General features: G+C 47.5%; 1 protein-coding gene across 2 annotated transcripts in view; it reads left to right on the top strand.

Moving 5' to 3' along the window:
• The window catches only part of pot1 (protection of telomeres 1 homolog), a 268,786-nt gene that overhangs the window by 235,291 nt on the left and 13,072 nt on the right, over positions 1 to 20,423 (top strand). Inside the window, exons 11-14 of one of the 2 annotated variants that reach the window (XM_067999825.1) lie at positions 839 to 1,020; positions 5,626 to 5,714; positions 11,392 to 11,448; positions 14,848 to 15,004. In XM_067999825.1, the coding sequence (XP_067855926.1) occupies positions 839 to 1,020; positions 5,626 to 5,714; positions 11,392 to 11,448; positions 14,848 to 15,004 (485 nt within the window). The remainder of the gene's footprint in view (positions 1 to 838; positions 1,021 to 5,625; positions 5,715 to 11,391; positions 11,449 to 14,847; positions 15,005 to 20,423) is intronic. The other variant, XM_067999826.1, reaches the window with a different exon arrangement.

Below are 20,423 nucleotides of genomic sequence, written 5' to 3'. Positions count from 1 at the left end.
ACTCATATCATAAATGGTCTGTAGAAGGACCAAGCTTGATGGATTGAATGGCCTTTTCATGCTTTTTTGTTCTTAACTTAATGAAAGGACCTGATGATAACACACAATTAGAGTGAGAATTTTCCATTGCTGGATATATTTTACTCATGGAGTTTTAAGTTCGTCATTTGTACCAATTGGTTCTAGAAATGTTGGATGTCAGCAGTGTGTCCAATGGGAAGAGTAGGCACAGCATATCTGTCACGTGTACACATGTAAGACATTCTGAATTAGACAAGAGGTGGAGGTGGGGTCGTGAGATAAGATTTAACACATCCGTCAGTAACAGAATTCCTGCCTTTGTTGATGAACAGTTGTTGAGCTGCGGTAATGTTGCAGTAACTAGAACTGTCCAGCAAACGTGCAGCTGGGTACGTGAGTTTAGAGAAAATATCCAGAAACCAGGGTTTCCGGCCTCCATGGCCAGTGTATGAAATGTCCGATTTCATCATGAATATAAAATAACACATGGCTGTTTTAACCAGTGCAATAGGGTTGGAAATTAAGTTCTGTTCTCAGATTATAAAAGGATGAAAATCTTCCTTAAGAAGTACGAATAAAGTTTCACGTCTGTCCTAAGACACGTATCTCCCCATTAGTGGCTTGCAGTAATACATGAAAGGTATATTTTACTCCATTTACTAATTTTAGCAAGAAAGTAGACCTGATATAAAGGAGTGAAGGGCCGTCACGCTCAAACTTAATTTTTTTTCATTAAAAATATTGAACATGGGAAGATACACTCCCAAAGTAGTAAGGTTAATGATGGTGTGGTTTTTTTGTTTTGAAACCTTTACAGGTGGGAAGTTACCTGAGAATCCACAACATTCACGCAAAGTTAGCAACACCCAGCTCCGAGAAACAAAGCGGGAGTCTTGCCACTGAGCCAGAGCTGGAATTCCACCTTCACGGGGGGACGTCATATGGTCGAGGAATAACGGTGCTGCCGGAGACCTGTAGTGATCTTCAACAGCTGAAGCAGTAAGTAGCACTTGAGGAGAAGAGTTCCATAACTTGAAAGATCTGAAGCCACCCCCCACCCCCCTCCAATCCCCACCAACTACTCTTTCCCTCAGTTACAAGTGTTAACAGCACAGTGAGAACAGACCTTCGGTGGGGGGGGATATTTGATGCGTTTGATCAAGTGCCACACGGTAGGCTTGTCATCGAGATTGCGGCCCATGGAGTAAAGGGGGCAGTAGCAACATGGATATTGAATTGGTTTAAGTGACAGGAAACAGAGAGTAGTGGTGAACGGTTGTTTTTCGGACTGGAGGGAGGTGTACTGTGGTGTTCCCCAGGGGTCGGTACTGGGACCACTGTTTTTCTTGATATATATTAATGACTTGGTCTTGGGTGTACAGGGCACAATTTCAAAAGTTGCAGATGACACAAAACTGGGAAGGGTAGTGAACAGTGAGGAGGATAGTAATAGACTTCAAGAGGATATAGACAGGCTGATGGCATGGGCGGTCACGTGGCAGATAAAATTTAACGCAGAAAAATGCGAAGTGATACAGTAGGAAGAACGAGGAGAGGCAATATAAACTAAAAGGCACAATTCTAAAAGGGGTACAGGAACAGAGAGATCGTGGGGTATATGTACACAAATTGTTGAAGGTGGCAGGGCAGGTTGAGAAAGCAGTTTAAAACAGCAGACGGGATCCTGGGTTTTATGAATAGAGGCACAGAGTACAAATGTAAAAAAGTCATGATGAACTTTATAAATCACTGGTTTGGACACAACTGTTATATTGCGTCCAGTTCTGGGCACTGCACTTTAGGAAAGATGTGAAGCCCTTAGAGAGGGTGCAGAAGAGATTTACTGGAATGATTCTAGGGATGAGGGACTTTAGTTACGTGGATAGACTGGAGAAACTGGGGTTGTTCTCCCTGGAACATAGAAGGTTGCGAGGAGATTTGATAGAGGTATTCAAAATCATAAAGGGTCCAGACAGAATAGATAGAGAGAAACTATTCCCACTGGCAGAAGGGTCAAGGCCCAGAGGGCATTGATTTAAGGTGATTGGCAAAAGAACCAAAGGTGACAGAAGGAAAAACCATTTTTACACAGCGAGTGGTTAGGATCTAGAATGCACTGTCTGAGGGGGTGGTGGAGGCAGATTCAATTATGATCTTCAAAAGGGAACTGGATAAGTACTTGAAAGGAAAAAATTTGCAGGGCAAAGGGGATAGGGCGGGGGAGTGGGACTAACTGGATTGCTCTTACATAGAGCCGGCATGGACTTGATGGGCCGAATCGCCTCCTTACCTGCTGTAACCTTTCTATGATTCTCTGATCAGGCCTATTATTGGGTGTGGGTAGCATGATCTGCTATTAACCCGTGCCCAATGACCCGTGCGCAGGCAGGACGAGATTTTCGTCAGACCTGAGGACTTACCTGCAAGCAGTTTTGGAAATCAGCATTGATATGAGGATTCAATGCAATTAGCACTTTCCACCAGCATGGGGAGCTCTAATATCTTAAAGGGAGGCTGTCTCTTAAAATCTCTTAAAGGTTGCCGGTACTTGTTATTTGCTAAAAGTAACAGTTTGCTGTCTGAACGGAGATCAGATATCGCACATGTAAAACACAGATGCAGGTCTCGTCCCTATGTTTACACACTGATGAGTTATGTTAAAACATTGAATAAAGGTTGCGCATTACTAAATCCCACATCCTCCAATCTGCACGCCAGACCTCACCAATCTGCCGATCTGAGTTTGTACCAGGAACTGCGAGAGAGCATGCACCAAGGTTCTCTGATGATGCACCACAGGCCTTGGCGCAAGAGGTGGACAGAAGGAGGGACATCCCATATCGGTGGGGGGCAAGAGGCCCTCCAGACATATGCTCAAAAGGCAGTGGGAAGCAGCGGGGGACAAAGTCAATGCCAGACGCATAGCACCACGAACATAGATGCTGTGCAGGAGGAAGTTCAATGTTTTGACACGAGTGGTCAAGTTGAACGAAGTCAACTGTCAAGTGGCGTCTCCTACCAACTGCACCACTATTCCACGCACTACACTTCCACATAGCAACAAACTCTTTCCGTCAGTACTCAACTCTTCCAATCAGATGCTTCCTCTCACCGTTACACATTACCACTGTTGCAAGCCACCCACCCACAATTCACAGGCCACACAAATTGGCAGCTATTCAACCATGTTAGGCACATCACCCAGGCACACGTCCCGCTTTCTTGCAGGAAAACGTGGCGCACATCAGGAGGCAGCAAGTGGCCGTGGCATTTAGCCCCTCGAGCCTGTTCCACCATTCAATGAGATCATGGTGGACCTGTGACCTAACTCCATATCCCCGTCTTAGCCCCATATCCCTTAATACCCTTGGTTCACAGAAATCTATCAATCTCAGATTTAGAATTCACAATTGAGCTAGCACCAACTGCCGTTTGCAGGAGAGCGTTCCAAACTTCTCCCACCCTTTGCGCGGAGAAGCATTTCCTAACTTCACTCCTGCACGTCCTGGCTCTAAATGTTAGGCGATGTCCCCTCGTCCTAGTATTCAAGTATAGGAGACCTCCCAAAAACAGTTACAAATGTATCGGCAGCCAGAAGCAATAATCCAGCCACTAACCTGTAAATCCTGCATGGTAACTTTAAATAGCACTGGTGGGGGTCCTCCAGGCACTCGAAGACACGTTCAGATGTTTGTGGTTACGACTGTGCGTTGAGTTGCAAAACAGTGTCTATCACTTTAAATCAGTATTGCACACTGATTGAATCCATTTTCTCCTTTACATGCTGCTGGCATTCGGTATTTGCGCATGCGCTAATACCTATACCAAGATGGCGTCCGGCTCACGTCACGCTGGAAAGGTGTGTGCGCAGTCGACGCCATCTTGGATGTTCGGGAGGCCGTGTAGCACCGAACAATGGGCGCTACATGGCCCAATTTCTAGCCCCTTGTTCCTTGACCAGATGCTGAAAATTTGACATGAAGGTAGTTCGGAACTCAGTGCCTGGCATTCTATGGGTTAGTGGAAACAACTCTAATGCCTTTCATCTAAATTACAGAAGCTCACAGCAGAGAAGGCAGCCGTTCGGCCCATCGTGTCTATGCCGGCTCTTTGAAAGAGCTATCCATTTAGTCCCACTCCCCTGCTCTTTCCCCATAGTCCTGAAAATGTCACCTTTTCAAGTATTTATCCAATTCCCTTTTGAAGGTTACTATTGAATCTGCTTCACCCATTCAGGCAGTGCATTCCAGACCATAAACGACTCGCTGCTTAAAAATTTGTCTCCTCATCTCCTCTCTGGTTCTTTGGCCAATTATCTTAAATCTGTGACCTGTGGTTCCTTGACTAATATCCTCATACTGGTTGCTTGGGAGGCAGAAAAGGGATGAGAAATTTTCCCAGGCTACCTTTCTTACAGCAGGTTGCGTGTCTCGCACATTGATAAGTTTTTATCCTTATTTGAACACATTTCTTGGGCTCTCCTATCAAGCCACGCCAGGTCCTGGAGATAGCACAGGACACTTCTAGGAGGGGTGGGGGCAGGCGATGCGTTGCATTATGTGCCACCTTGCAAAACAGGTCTTTGTGCCCACTGGCCTCGGAGAAACTAACAACATTACTTGGGTTGCTGCTGGCTGTTTGAGACCCACATGTCCGGAGTCAGTGGTGCTAACATGGCCCTTAGCCCAATATAACAAACAACAACTTGCATTTATATAGCACCTTTAACGTAGTAATATGTCCCAAGGCGCTTCACAGGAGCGACTATCAAACAAAATTTGACACCGAACCACATGAGATATTAGGACAGGTGAAGGGGTAGGTTTTGTGGAGCATCTTAAAGGAGGAGAGAGAGAGGTGGAGAGGTTTAGGGAAGGAATTCCATAGTTTAGGGCCTCGGCAGCTGAAGGCACGGCCGCCAATGGTGGAGCGAAGAGATCTCGGAAGATTGGACAGCTGGAGGAGGTTACAGCGATAGGGAGGGATTTGAAAACAAGTGTATCGATCCCCTGTGAGTACAATCAACCAGTCCACAACCTCTGCTACAACAGTAGTTTTATTTGTGGGTTATTAATGCATCCGTTATGCAAATTGTGAACCTTGGAAAATAGTGCCTTTTTCATTAAAGACCCATTGTGCCAGCCTTAAGATAAAAAGACTAACCCAAAAATTTAGTGCTGTGGCACCAACAAGCTACTTTCTCCTGACAGTAGTTTTGAGGCAATTCTACACTCCCAAAGTTACTCCTATACAACCCACGAACAGCACAGGTTTTTGTTGTATCAGCAACAGTAGTATCCAGGCTTTAATTATTGTGGAACTTCCAGTGCACTTGTGATTGTCAGCAGTTTGCACAAAGGTAATCGTTATCTGAAGTCACCGCGACCTTTTTGTTAGTCATAATCAGCTTTCTTTTGGTACATCTTCTCGTGGGATATGGGGATGGTGCAGGAAAATGGCGTTGAGGTAGAAGATCAGCCATGATCTTGTTGAATGGCGGAGCAGGCTCGAGGGGCCGGATGGCCTACTCCTGCTTCTGTTTCTTATGTACTTTGATAGAATGTGTTTGGTACAAGTTTCTCAAGGTTATTTGCTTTCTTTCAGATTTTTAGAATCAGCACTTTCTGCAGACCAGGATAGTTTGGGAGATCTTACATTGCTAGCAATGCTTAACACTTCAAGAGGACCCTCAGGTAGGAACAGTTGACTGCGCTCTGTACTCCTTCACCCCCTGCAGTCCTGTCTTGTCAAAGGCTCCCGGCATTGTCAAAGGCTGTGTTAAAACCAGAGAAACAAAGCAAGTTTGGATTGATTGGATTTCAACTGGTTCACTTAACACATGACTGATTCAAGGTCAGGAAAGCTGGACCAGCACCGACTCTGACGGTTTATTCATACTCCTGACTTGATGTCTAACAGTGCAGTGCCCACCTCTCAAGGTGGGATACGGTCAGATACCAAGTGTGGAATACATTTAATATTTGAGTATTGGATTGGGCAGGGGAATCATAAAAGGACATTTGGAGGTACATGGAAAGACATAGAAGTTAACAACACAGAAACAGGCCATTCGGCCCAATCAGTCCATGTCAGCATTTGCCCTCCATATGAGCAAATAGTTCTAATCACATTTACCCACCCTGTTCCCATATCCCTTCAACCCCTTTTCCTTCATCCACCTATCCAATCTAATCTTGAATGTTGACACAATTTGTGCCTCAGCCACTAAGCCTGCAAGTGAATTCCACAGCCTCACAACTCTGTGTGTGAAGAAGTTTCTCCTGCCCTTTGTTCTAAATGTCTTACATATAACCTTGTATCTATGGCCCCTCATTCTTGACTCCTCAACCACTGGAAACAGTCTACTTCTAACTACCCTGTCCCATCTTTTCATGATTTTAAACGCCTCTATCATATCGTTCCACAATCAGCAGCGTCCTGATGGAAAAAAAAACACAATTTTTCAAGTCTTTCTTCGTATTTGAATGTTCTCATGCTGGTAATTCTGTACCCTCTCTAAAGCCTCATGATCCTTCCTATGGTGAGGAGCCCAATAGTACACATGGTGCCCTATTTATTATATGGCCTCATCGTTCCCTCTTGCTTTTACATTCCATACCTCTTGTGATAAAACCTAGAATTCCATCAGCGTGTTTTACACCCTTATCAACCTGAGGTGATGCCTATAACAGAAACATAGAAAAATTTACAACTCCAGAGGAGGCCATTCGGCCCATCATGTCTGTGCCGGTCGAGAAAGAGCTACCCAGCCTAATTCCACTTTCCAGCACTTGGTCCATAGCCTTATAGGTTATGGCACTTCAAGTGCATATCCAAGTACTATCTAGGCTCCTCATAATTTTATATACCTCAATTAAATCTACCCTCAGCCTCCTCTGTTCCAAAGAAAACAACCCCAGCCTATCCAATCTTTCCTCATAGCTAAAATTCCCCAGTCCTGGCAACATCCTCGTAAATCTCCTCTATACCCTCTCTAGTGCAATCACATCTTTCCTGTAATGTGGTGACCATAACTGTACGCAGTACTCAAGCTGTGGCCTAACTAGTGTTTTATACAGTTCTTGCATAACCTCCCTGCTCTTATATTCTGTGCCTTGGCTAATAAAGGAAAGTATTCCATATGCCTTTTTAACCACCTTATCTGCTTGTCCTGTTACCATCAGGGATCTGTGGACATGCACTCCAAGGTCCCTGTCTTCCTCTACACCTCTCAGTATCCTTCCATTTATTGCTTTGTTTGCCCTCCCCAAATGCATTACCTCACACTTCTCCGGATTGGATTCCATTTGCCACTTTTCTGCCCACCTGACCAGTCTACAGCTTTCCTCCTCACTTTCAACCACACGGCCAATTTTTTTGTATCATCTGCAAACTTCTTAATCATGCCCTCTACATTTAAGTCCAAATGATTAATATATACCACCAAAAGCAAGGGACCTACTAGTGAGCCTTGCAGAACCCCACTGGAAACAGCCTTCCAGTCACAAAAACACCCGTCGACCAATACCCTTTGCTTACTGCCACTGAGCCAATTTTGGATCCAATTTGCCACTTTCTCTTGGATTCCATGGGCTTTTACTTTGAATGTCCTGTGAACCTGTACCCCTAAATCCCACCGCTGTTCCACAGCACCAAGCCTACTTCAATTCAGTGTAAAATTACTGCTGTTTTTTTTACCAAAATACATAACCTTTTGATCCTTGGAACTGTGCCGATGGGCAGTTGATACTATGACTGCATTGTCTTGTCTATTAAATAACATTTAAAGGATATGATGTCTGCTGGACTGAGATCTCTCCATACATCATGGGGATTACTGAACTGCCCTAACAGTAGATTTGCCCTGAATATTCATTGCATTGATGTGAACTATTCCAGCGCAGTCCACATTATTATTTAATCTATATACATTGTGTATTCCTCCAGACAGTCGCCTGGAGGAGTATGAGTTTTGACCCACAGATTTTTCCGTACACGGGTGTTGTAAGTGGATACATGTCGAGAAGCCCAAGATACTCTTCCAGTGAATGGATTGTGTTGCGTGTGATATTCGGTTGGACAAATACTAGGGGTAGTTTTCTGACTTCACACTGTGGGCCGAGCGCCTCGCCAGCTGGTAGCACGTGTTGGGAATTCGGCCATGTGCGCTGCACGCCTCACTTTCCGATATCCACAACCAGAGGGTGAGGGTTCCAGTTGACAGCGTGAGGTTGGTAAGTGACCCCCATTGTGTCTAAGGGGGGCCTTGCCTGTATCCACTTTGACCCTTGAGTCGAGAAAGAAAAGTCATATTTCTTTTAGAAATTTTTATTAAAGATATATAAAATATAACGTGTAATAATGCATGGAGTAATAGCACAGCAGCCTTGGCTATATTAGTATATGATTTTCTTTCTATCCTCATTCTCTTTCTAACCTGCTTCCTCAGGAGCCAGTGCTCACCTTCACTAATAACACTCCCTGTACAGTCCAACCACAAACCAGTGACCGCAATCGGCTCCCAGTAGCAGTCAGCTCACATCTTCACTCTTGCGTCTATATTTTGATGTCACTTTGTGCTTTGTCAGTGCTTCGTTTTTCTTCCTTTGCTGACTCCAGAAAAATCTTTTGGAGCAAAGAGGGAAACAGAAGTTCGTCACCACTAGATGGTGCCGCTGTTGAAGACTTGCCCCAGATGCGGTTTGTGCAGCAAACAGCTCTCTCTGCTGAGAACGGGGGACCTCACAGAGTTTCCTCTCGAAATATAAGAAAAGTCAATGATAAGAAAACGATGGATTACCCACCTTGGTGTGGGGTGGTCTTCATTTGCCAATTGCAGTGCTTCTCCACACACCACAGGGGGTCTGTCCCACATCATGTGGAATGTGGTGGCATCAACCTCATTGTGTACACATGGCTGTACTCGCTCTATGAAAAGAAGTCAGTGTACCTGAGCACCAGTTCAATGTGCTCTGGCCACTCTATTTAGCTGGATGACACAGCTGAATGGAGATGTCTGGCAGAGCATCGGACATGAATGAGAGGGAACGCAGTGCACAGACAGTGCTTGCATTTCCAGAACTCTGAGTCCTCCACACAGTGCGGGAACATACAAAAATAGTCAAGCTTTAGGGGGAGAAGACACCGTCCATTGACGTTTCAACACTGACCGGGAGGATTGATCTGCCAAGTGTTAAATCCTGGGAGGCAGTCAAACCCATTGGTTTGTGAAAGTCAGAGGGTTATTCTGTGTAGCAGCTTTACAGATAACATTAAAGGACACCTGTTTAAGAGATCCCAGGGTGCGGTTGTAAAATAGCCTTAAACGTGTCCCCTGGGCTCACTATCCACAAAATGGTCACAATGGAAGATACATTCACCCATCTGTTTAGCTATCCTTTACTTGCTCAATGGCTTACCCAGGGTCTCCATTCCATATAAAATTAGTACCTGTTCGAATTTACAGAAACATTCCAGTGCTTTTGATGTGAAATAATGGGGAGGCACCTGTGGGTATAGAGTTATAGAGTTATACAGCACGGATAGAGGCCCTTCGGCCCATCGTGTCCGCGCCGGCCATCAAGCCCTGTCTACTCTAATCCCATATTCCAGCATTTGGTCCGTAGCCTTATAGAGTTATAGAGTATCTTGAATCGACAATCCAATCTCAACCTGCAATGCGAAGGATAAAATGATGGAATAACGGTCTGCTGCCCTAAATGACACTGAGACGATATCCTGGGCAGGAAGTTAGGTTGAACCTTAAGGATATCTGATCAGATAAAATAGGGTTGGTCGATAATCAGGGCCTGTAACTCACTGATACTGTGCACTGAAACTGATGCCAGCAACATAATTTTCCAAGAAAGGAATTTTAAATCCCAAGAACTCATAGGTTCAAACGGAAAGCTCATCTGTATTTGTAAAACTAAATTAAGGTCGTAGTTCAGACTAATGGAGGTCATATTTCCAGATTGCCTTTATGAATTAGGATGCCAACGGATGGTCTTCCAATGAACTGGTGATTAAAGGTTTGTGGAAAGTTGAAGTGGCCTCAGCATAAATCATAGCATTTTACAACACAAAGGGAAGCCATTCAGCCCATCAAACCTGCACTGAAAGAGCTATCCATTTAATCCCATTCCCCTGCCCTTTCTTCAAACCCTTTTAAAATTTTCTTTTTGAAATATTTATCTCTCTCACTATTAAAATATGGATTCTGCTGCTGATGGAGAATTGAATGTCCCAGCAACTCTCTGGGTTATAAAAAAATTCTCCTGACCTTACCCGTTCGTTCTTATGGTGCTGGTAGGATTGCCAACTCTGGCGTTTTTATCACCATGACATCCTGCCTCGAACTGCCCCGCCTAGTCAATCAATTGTTTTTCGCATCATCTAATATTTTAATAACTAATAAATAAAGGTCTTCAAAGAATATGAACAACGCACACAATTTTTTCAATGCCCCAATGATTTTTCTCTTGGGTTGCTCTCAGCAGTGCCCACAAAATTATTCTTTAATTCCTGGAGAGTCCAGGGCATTCCTGGAGGGTTGGCAACCCAAGGTGCTGGCTTTAAATTTATGCTGTTTAGTTACTGACTCACTGACCAGTGGAAGTATTTTTTCTGTATTTACCTTCTCAAAACCCCTCATAATTTGTTACTCCCCTGTCAGGTTTTCTCTTACCCTTCCGTGTTCTAATAAGAAGCGGCCCAGTTTCTCTAGAAAGAAGAAACAAAAGAACTTGCATTTATGTATGTCCTCAAGACAAGATGAATATCAGGACACCAGGAGACCACCCCTGCTATTCATCAAACAGTGGCATGGATTTGAGTACATAACCCGGGCTGAGACTCCAGCACGGAAAAACCAGAAGAATTGCTTTTCATATAACTGAAAAAAATCTTCACCATTACCACTAAACCTGTGCACAAATCTTTCATCAAATGTCTTTTCAACCTTTCTAATAGTGGCTTTAGTAATCCTCAGTTTCTTATAACTGACTCTACTCTCTTGACAGACATTCACTTTAGACTTAGTGATTTCTTTTTTAGGTAAATTTCCCTACAAACCTTAAGCTTCACGTTACCATGTACTTATATTAGCAAGTCGAATACTGCTTTCAGGTCTATAATCAGACCGAACGTGAGAAAAGGAGGGACTACACTTTAAAGACAAAACATTTTCTGGCTTTTTTGTTGAAAAACCCCTGATTGCCTCTTTGTCCCCATCTTCACTCACCATATGTGCTCATGGAGATGATGTGAATTTTCTGTTCGGATGGGAAAATGTTTTGCATATAGAATCAGTTTCCTGTTCGTTAGTTGGTTAGCTCGTTAATCAAACTGCGTTGCTATCAAATCTTTCAGCACCTAGCGGAGATTCAGCAGTCCACGTGGAGCGATGTCATCAAGAATCTGCAACAGGTTGGTATCAACAGGACTTTCTTGGACCCTCTGGAAAATTGCATCTGTTCTTAGCGGCTTCACAACAAGTCATGCCATTCATAGAAGGATAGCCAATACCTGTGGCCTGAAAAGTCCTTTTCATTAGTGTCAGCCGTGGCTCAGTGGTAGCACTCTACCCTCTGAGGCAGAAGGTCGTGAGTTCAAGTCCCACCCCAGAGACTTGAGCAAATAATCCAGGCTGACACTCCATTGCAATACTGAGGGAGTCCTGCACACTGTCGGAGATGCCGTCTTTTGGATGGGAAGTTCATTGTATCATAGTAGGTATAGCACAGGAGGAGGCCATTCGGCCCTTTGTGCCTGTGCCGGCTCTTTGAAAGAGCTATCCAATTAGAATCATAGAAAGATTACAGCAGGGAAGGAGGCCATTCGGCCCTTCGAGTCCGTGCCGGCTCTCTGCAAGAGCAATCCAACTAGTCCCACTCCCCCGCCCTTTCCCCCGTAATCCTGCAATTTCTTTTCCTGCAAGTACTTATCCAATTCCCTTTTGAAAGCCACGATTGAATCTGCCTCCACCACCCCCTCAGGCAGTGCATTCCAGATTTTAACCACTAGCTGTGTAAAAAAGCTTTTCCTCATGTTGCCTTTGGTTCTTTTGCCAATCACCTAAATCTGTGTCCACTGGTTCTTGACCCTTCTGCCAATGGGAACAGTTTCTCTCTATCTACTCTGTCTAGACCTTTTGTGATTTTAAACACCTCTATCAAATCTCCTCTCAACCTTCTCTGCTCTGAGGAGAACAACCCCAGCTTCTCCAGTCTCTCCACAAAACTGAAGTCCTTCAACCCTGGAACCATTCTGGTAAATCTATTCTGCACCCTTTCTAAGGCCGTTCACCATTCCCCTGCTCTTTCCTCATAGCCCTGTAAATGTTTTCCCTTCACGTATTTATCTAATTCCCTTTTGAATGTTACTATTGAATCTGCTTCCACCACCCTTTCAGGCAGTGCATTCCAGATCATAACAACTCGCTGCGTTAAAAAAAAGTGTTTCCTTATGTTGCCTCTGGCTCTTTTGCCGATCACCTTAAATCTGTGTCCTCTGGTTACTGACTCTTCTGTTACTGGGAACAGTTTCTCCTTACTTACTCTATCAAAACCATTCATGATCTTGAACACCTCTATCACATCTCCCCTTTAGCTTCTCTGCTGTAGGGAGGACAACCCCAGCTTCTCCAATCTCTCCACCGATTGGAGAAGCTGGGAGAACCTTCACCACACGGACTGCAGCGGCTCAAGAAGGCGGCTCACCACCATCTTCTCAAGGGCAATTAGGGATGGGCGATAAATGCTGGCCTCGCCAGCGACGCCCACATCCCATGAACAAATTTAAAAAAAAATAACTGAAGTCCCTCATCCCCGGTACCATTCTGGTAAATCTCTTCTGCACTCTCTAAGGCCTTGACTTCCTTCCTAAAGTGTGGTGCCCAGAATTGAACACAATACTTCAGTTGCGGCAGTGTTTTATAAAGGTTTAACATAACTTCCTTGCTTTTGTACTCAATGCCTGTATTAAAAAAAGCATATGGGATCCTGGGCTTTATTAACAGCCTTCTCAACTTGTCCTGCCACCTTCAAAGATTTGTGTACATACACCCCCAGGTCTACCTGTTCTTGCACTCCCTTTAAAACTGTACCATTTAGTTTATATTTCCTCTCCACATTCTTCCTACCAAAATGTATCACTTCACTCTTTGCATTAAATTTCATCTGCTATGTGTCTGTCTATGTCCTGAAGTCTGTTACTACCCTCCACATTGTTTACTACATTTCTGAGTTTCGTGTCATCTACAAACTTTGAAATTATATCCTCTATACCCAAGTCCAGGTCATTAATATATATCAAAAAGAGAAGTGGTCCTAAGTGATTAATTCGCAGCTCCACCTGCCCTCTTAGGCAGATGTAAAAGATCCCATGGCACTATTCAAAGAAGAGCAGGAGAGTTCTCCATGATGTCCTGGCCAATATTTACCCCTCAACCAACATCACTAAACAGGTTATTTGGTCATTATCACATTGCTGTTTGTGGGACCTTGCAAACTGGCTGCCACCTTTCCTACATTACAACAGTGACTACACTTCAAAATAAAAGTACTTCATTGGCTGTAAAGCGCTTTGGGATTCCTGAGGTTGTGAAAGGCATTGTATAAATGCATCATTTTTTCTTTATCAAACAGGCTCTGTTTTGGTTCTATGTAGCTCAGAATTTTGGCCATGTAATTCATATTGATCATTGCAGAAGCAGGAAAGCCTAGGAGAGTATTTTCTGTTCAAAGTATTTCTCCAATATATATCTTACCTTTATAAAACAGTGTTAATTACGTAGCCTTGTGGATAGCTACTATTTCTTAGATGGGACCGTATAGAGGTATACACGATACTTAATGATAGAAAAAAATGAACCTAGAACAATACTTTCAGATACACCAGGGCAACAGGAGGGCAGAAGTTCATTGTTTTGAAGGGCAGGGTTTGGACAGACTTCGGGAAGTATTTCTTTACAATGAGTGAGATCAGCAACTGGAACGGGTTACCAGGATGGCTGGTTTAGGCCAGGAGACTGGAGTCAATTTAGAAAGAGCTGGATACTATAGTGGAAAGATAGTGGGTTTGGAATTTTGGAAATGGTAGGATAGTGGCGATGGGACTGGTCAAGAATTCAAATCCCACAATGCCAAGTTATTAAATTGGAATCAATAAAGCTGTTAAAAATGATCATGAAAGCTGTTGGATTGTCATAAAGACCAACTGTTTACAAATGTCCTTTAGGGAGTAGAACCTGATACTTCTAGGTTTGGCCGAGACATGACTCCGCTCCCACAATGTATGGTTGACCATTAATACCACCTAAATTGGCCTTCACCACCTTCTCAGTGCAACGAGGGATGGGCAATAAACTTGGCCTTGCCAGTGCCGCCCACATCTTGAGAATAATAAAAGGATGAGATCAAATGGACTCAAAGGCCATCTTCATCTGAAACTCAATTGTGTGATCTAGTGATTTTGGTTTTCCTTTGCTTTCGGTTACTACAGTTATGGGGCGGGGCTGTGGAGCAACCTGAGTTATTTTGGTGGAGAAGGAGGAGAGTGTGGAGGCACTTTAGCCTGGGAGCTGAGCCTGAGCTGCTGATTCCAGGGAAAACACCAGCTCATTAAGCTTCACGGATTGGGCAGGGAAGGTGCAGAAGTATTTTGAAAAGAGTCACCTTTAAGACCTGTAATATTGTCACTGTTCCTGCTTAACAAATGGTTATGACACTGTGGAAGATTTGTCGTCCTCCTGTATTGTTTCTGATTCCTTCATTGTACTTTTTCGACCTGCATTCATTGCGCTCTCAAAAACTCTCTCTGTTGCAGTGCTCACAGCTCATCAACACATCAGAGCAACCTCACTTCAAGAAGTCTTAGGCCAAACGCCTCCTCACAAGTACCGCATTAGAGCTAAGCTGGTGAATTATGAGCCCAAAGCTCTTTACCAGTCAGTGAAACTTTATTGTCCCAAGTGTCGTTTGCTGTAAGTACCTGACAACACGTTGCTACAGCTCTCTAGCTAGACATGCACAGAAAAATAGAATGGAAAATTAAGGCTATGATGATAACTGAAATCATAAGTTTATTTTGAAGTGGGTACATGGAGGGAGCATGATGGAGTGTAAGTTTGCCTCTGACAAAAAAATCTGCTGCTACAGGAACATAAGAGCTTGAAATAAGAAATTACCATTCGATCCATCAAGCCTGCTCCACAGTCTACACATGATATCTCAGTCATGGATTACCCTACACCCCCTATCCCCACCCCGAGATCTCTACTCTTCTCCTAACGCCCTCATGAATCAAACAAATCTATTAATATCTCTTTAGCCCTCGAGCCCCTATCTCAGCAGGAATGAACCCAAAATTAACCACTTCAGCTACTGTGTGATCAGCCAAGGGAAGATACTGTTCTGAACATGCTCCCTGATTCCAACCACAGCCTCCGTCAGCGTACTTCGATATTGCAAAGACAGATTTGAATTTACACAAATTGAATGGGAGCCAGCGCTCAACCATTACAGGATGGTGTCTGCCCTATAGTGCTGCCATCACCTGACCAATTACTGCATCCGTTTAACAGCCATGTCCAAAGAATTATTACCGGAATGCATGTTTGGAAATGTTTAGTTAATTGGTTCGTCAGCAACTGATTAACTTCTAGTTGTTTTCCCACGTTTGGTTTTATCTAATTACCCGCACCCCCAGTAGTAACTTTCATTTTTTATTCAATATCGCCGACAGGGTTAACACGTTTACCAAAATAGCAGAAAGAGGAATTCTGATAGTACAATCACCTAGAAGGTTCATACAATAAGATCGCCCACAGTAATTAGCACTGTTATATGATCCAATGGATAAAATGAAATGTACAACTAGAAGAGTTGGAGGGTTGCTTGTCCATAACAGGAGTGTTGGGGGATATTCATCTTTAGAAGGATTTGGAGTCACTGTCTGTCCATGGAAGGAGTTGGAGGGATATCTGCCCACAGCAGGAGAGTTGGGGAGACGCCTGTCCACAGCAGGAGAGTTGGGGTGATGCAACGCCTGTCCACAGCCGGAGAGTTGGGGAGACGCCTGTCCACAGCAGGAGAGTTGGGGAGATGCCTGTCCACAGGAGGAGAGTTGGGGTGATGCAACGCCTGTCCACAGCCGGAGAGTTGGGGAGACGCCTGTCCACAGCAGGAGAGTTGGGGTGATGCAACGCCTGTCCACAGTAGGAGAGTTGGGGAGACGCCTGTCCTCAGTAGGAGAGTTGGGGAGACGCCTGTCCACAGTAGGAGAGTTGGGGAGATGCCTGTCCACAGCAGGAGAGTTGGGGAGACGCCTGTCCACAGTAGGAGAGTTGGGGAGACGCCTGTCCACAGTAGGAGAGTTGGGGTGATGCAACGCCTGTCCACAGTAGGAGAGTTGGGGTGATGCCTGTCCACAGTAGGAGAGTTGGGGAGATGCCTGTCCACAGTAGGAGAGTTGGGGAGACGCCTGTCCACAGTAGGAGAGTTGGGGTGATGCAACGCCTGTCCACAGTAGGAGAGTTGGGGTGATGCCTGTCCACAGTAGGAGAGTTGGGGAGATGCCTGTCCACAGTAGGAGAGTTGGGGAGATGCCTGTCCACAGTAGGAGAGCTGGGGAGACGCCTGTCCACAGTAGGAGAGTTGGGGTGATGCAACGCCTGTCCACAGTAGGAGAGTTGGGGTGATGCCTGTCCACAGTAGGAGAGTTGGGGAGATGCCTGTCCACAGTAGGAGAGTTGGGGAGATGCCTGTCCACAGTAGGAGAGTTCGGGAGATGCCTGTCCACAGCAGGAGAGTTGGGGAGATGCCTGTCCACAGCAGGAGAGTTGGGGAGACGCCTGTCCACAGTAGGAGAGTTGGGGAGACGCCTGTCCACAGTAGGAGAGTTGGGGAGACGCCTGTCCTCAGTAGGAGAGTTGGGGAGACGCCTGTCCACAGTAGGAGAGTTGGGGAGACGCCTGTCCACAGTAGGAGAGTTGGGGAGACGCCTGTCCACAGTAGGAGAGTTGGGGAGACGCCTGTCCACAGTAGGAGAGTTGGGGAGACGCCTGTCCACAGCAGGAGAGTTGGGGAGACGCCTGTCCACAGCAGGAGAGTTGGGGTGATGCAACGCCTGTCCACAGTAGGAGAGTTGGGGTGATGCAACGCCTGTCCACAGCCGGAGAGTTGGGGAGACGCCTGTCCACAGCAGGAGAGTTGGGGAGACGCCTGTCCACAGCAGGAGAGTTGGGGTGATGCAACGCCTGTCCACAGCAGGAGAGTTGGGGAGACGCCTGTCCACAGTAGGAGAGTTGGGGAGACGCCTGTCCACAGTAGGAGAGTTGGGGAGATGCCTGTCCACAGTAGGAGAGTTGGGGAGACGCCTGTCCACAGTAGGAGAGTTGGGGAGACGCCTGTCCACAGTAGGAGAGTTGGGGAGACGCCTGTCCACAGCAGGAGAGTTGGGGAGACGCCTGTCCACAGTAGGAGAGTTGGGGAGACGCCTGTCCACAGTAGGAGAGTTGGGGAGATGCCTGTCCACAGTAGGAGAGTTGGGGAGACGCCTGTCCACAGTAGGAGAGTTGGGGAGACGCCTGTCCACAGTAGGAGAGTTGGGGAGATGCCTGTCCACAGTAGGAGAGTTGGGGTGACGCCTGTCCACAGCAGGAGAGTTGGGGTGATGCAACGCCTGTCCACAGCCGGAGAGTTGGGGAGACGCCTGTCCACAGTAGGAGAGTTGGGGAGACGCCTGTCCACAGTAGGAGAGTTGGGGAGATGCCTGTCCACAGTAGGAGAGTTGGGGTGACGCCTGTCCACAGCAGGAGAGTTGGGGAGACGCCTGTCCACAGTAGAAGAGTTGGGGTGATGCCTGTCCACAGTAGGAGAGTTGGGGAGATGCCTGTCCACAGCAGGAGAGTTGGGGAGATGCCTGTCCACAGTAGGAGAGTTGGGGAGATGCCTGTCCACAGTAGGAGAGTTGGGGAGACGCCTGTCCACAGTAGGAGAGTTGGGGAGACGCCTGTCCACAGTAGGAGAGTTGGGGAGACGCCTGTCCACAGTAGGAGAGTTGGGGAGACGCCTGTCCACAGCAGGAGAGTTGGGGAGACGCCTGTCCACAGCAGGAGAGTTGGGGAGACGCCTGTCCACAGCAGGAGAGTTGGGGAGACGCCTGTCCACAGCAGGAGAGTTGGGGAGACGCCTGTCCACAGCAGGAGAGTTGGGGAGACGCCTGTCCACAGCAGGAGAGTTGGGGAGACGCCTGTCCACAGCAGGAGAGTTGGGGAGACGCCTGTCCACAGTAGGAGAGTTGGGGAGACGCCTGTCCAAGGCAGGAGAGTTGGGGTGATGCAACGCCTGTCCACAGTAGGAGAGTTGGGGAGACGCCTGTCCACAGTAGGAGAGTTGGGGAGACGCCTGTCCACAGTAGGAGAGTTGGGGAGACGCCTGTCCACAGTAGGAGAGTTGGGGTGACGCCTGTCCACAGTAGGAGAGTTGGGGAGACGCCTGTCCACAGTAGGAGAGTTGGGGAGACGCCTGTCCACAGTAGGAGAGTTGGGGTGATGCCTGTCCACAGTAGGAGAGTTGGGGTGATGCCTGTCCACAGTAGGAGAGTTGGGGAGATGCCTGTCCACAGTAGGAGAGTTGGGGTGACGCCTGTCCACAGTAGGAGAGTTGGGGAGACGCCTGTCCACAGTAGGAGAGTTGGGGTGATGCCTGTCCACAGTAGGAGAGTTGGGGAGATGCCTGTCCACAGCAGGAGAGTTGGGGTGACGCCTGTCCACAGTAGGAGAGTTGGGGAGACGCCTGTCCACAGTAGGAGAGTTGGGGTGACGCCTGTCCACAGTAGGAGAGTTGGGGAGACGCCTGTCCACAGTAGGAGAGTTGGGGAGACGCCTGTCCACAGCCGGAGAGTTGGGGAGACGCCTGTCCACAGTAGGAGAGTTGGGGAGACGCCTGTCCACAGTAGGAGAGTTGGGGAGACGCCTGTCCACAGTAGGAGAGTTGGGGTGACGCCTGTCCACAGTAGGAGAGTTGGGGAGACGCCTGTCCACAGTAGGAGAGTTGGGGAGACGCCTGTCCACAGTAGGAGAGTTGGGGAGACGCCTGTCCACAGTAGGAGAGTTGGGGAGATGCCTGTCCACAGCAGGAGAGTTGGGGAGATGCCTGTCCACAGTAGGAGAGTTGGGGTGATGCCTGTCCACAGCAGGAGAGTTGGGGAGACGCCTGTCCACAGCAGGAGAGTTGGGGAGACGCCTGTCCACAGCAGGAGAGTTGGGGAGACGCCTGTCCACAGCAGGAGAGTTGGGGAGACGCCTGTCCACAGCAGGAGAGTTGGGGAGACGCCTGTCCACAGCAGGAGAGTTGGGGAGACGCCTGTCCACAGCAGGAGAGTTGGGGAGACGCCTGTCCACAGCAGGAGAGTTGGGGAGACGCCTGTCCACAGCAGGAGAGTTGGGGAGACGCCTGTCCACAGCAGGAGAGTTGGGGAGACGCCTGTCCACAGCAGGAGAGTTGGGGAGACGCCTGTCCACAGCAGGAGAGTTGGGGAGACGCCTGTCCACAGCAGGAGAGTTGGGGAGACGCCTGTCCACAGCAGGAGAGTTGGGGAGACGCCTGTCCACAGCAGGAGAGTTGGGGAGACGCCTGTCCACAGCAGGAGAGTTGGGGAGACGCCTGTCCACAGCAGGAGAGTTGGGGAGACGCCTGTCCACAGCAGGAGAGTTGGGGAGACGCCTGTCCACAGCAGGAGAGTTGGGGAGACGCCTGTCCACAGCAGGAGAGTTGGGGAGACGCCTGTCCACAGCAGGAGAGTTGGGGAGACGCCTGTCCACAGCAGGAGAGTTGGGGAGACGCCTGTCCACAGCAGGAGAGTTGGGGAGACGCCTGTCCACAGCAGGAGAGTTGGGGAGACGCCTGTCCACAGCAGGAGAGTTGGGGAGACGCCTGTCCACAGCAGGAGAGTTGGGGAGACGCCTGTCCACAGGAGGAGAGTTGGGGAGACGCCTGTCCACAGGAGGAGAGTTGGGGAGACGCCTGTCCACAGGAGGAGAGTTGGGGAGACGCCTGTCCACAGCAGGAGAGTTGGGGAGACGCCTGTCCACAGCAGGAGAGTTGGGGAGACGCCTGTCCACAGCAGGAGAGTTGGGGAGACGCCTGTCCACAGCAGGAGAGTTGGGGAGACGCCTGTCCACAGCAGGAGAGTTGGGGAGACGCCTGTCCACAGCAGGAGAGTTGGGGAGACGCCTGTCCACAGCAGGAGAGTTGGGGAGACGCCTGTCCACAGCAGGAGAGTTGGGGAGACGCCTGTCCACAGCAGGAGAGTTGGGGAGACGCCTGTCCACAGCAGGAGAGTTGGGGAGACGCCTGTCCACAGCAGGAGAGTTGGGGAGACGCCTGTCCACAGCAGGA

The sequence above is a fragment of the Heptranchias perlo genome, chromosome 18 (assembly GCF_035084215.1).
Source record: "Heptranchias perlo isolate sHepPer1 chromosome 18, sHepPer1.hap1, whole genome shotgun sequence".
Lineage (NCBI taxonomy): Eukaryota > Metazoa > Chordata > Chondrichthyes > Hexanchiformes > Hexanchidae > Heptranchias > Heptranchias perlo.
This window is presented reverse-complemented; position numbering and strand designations above follow the sequence as displayed.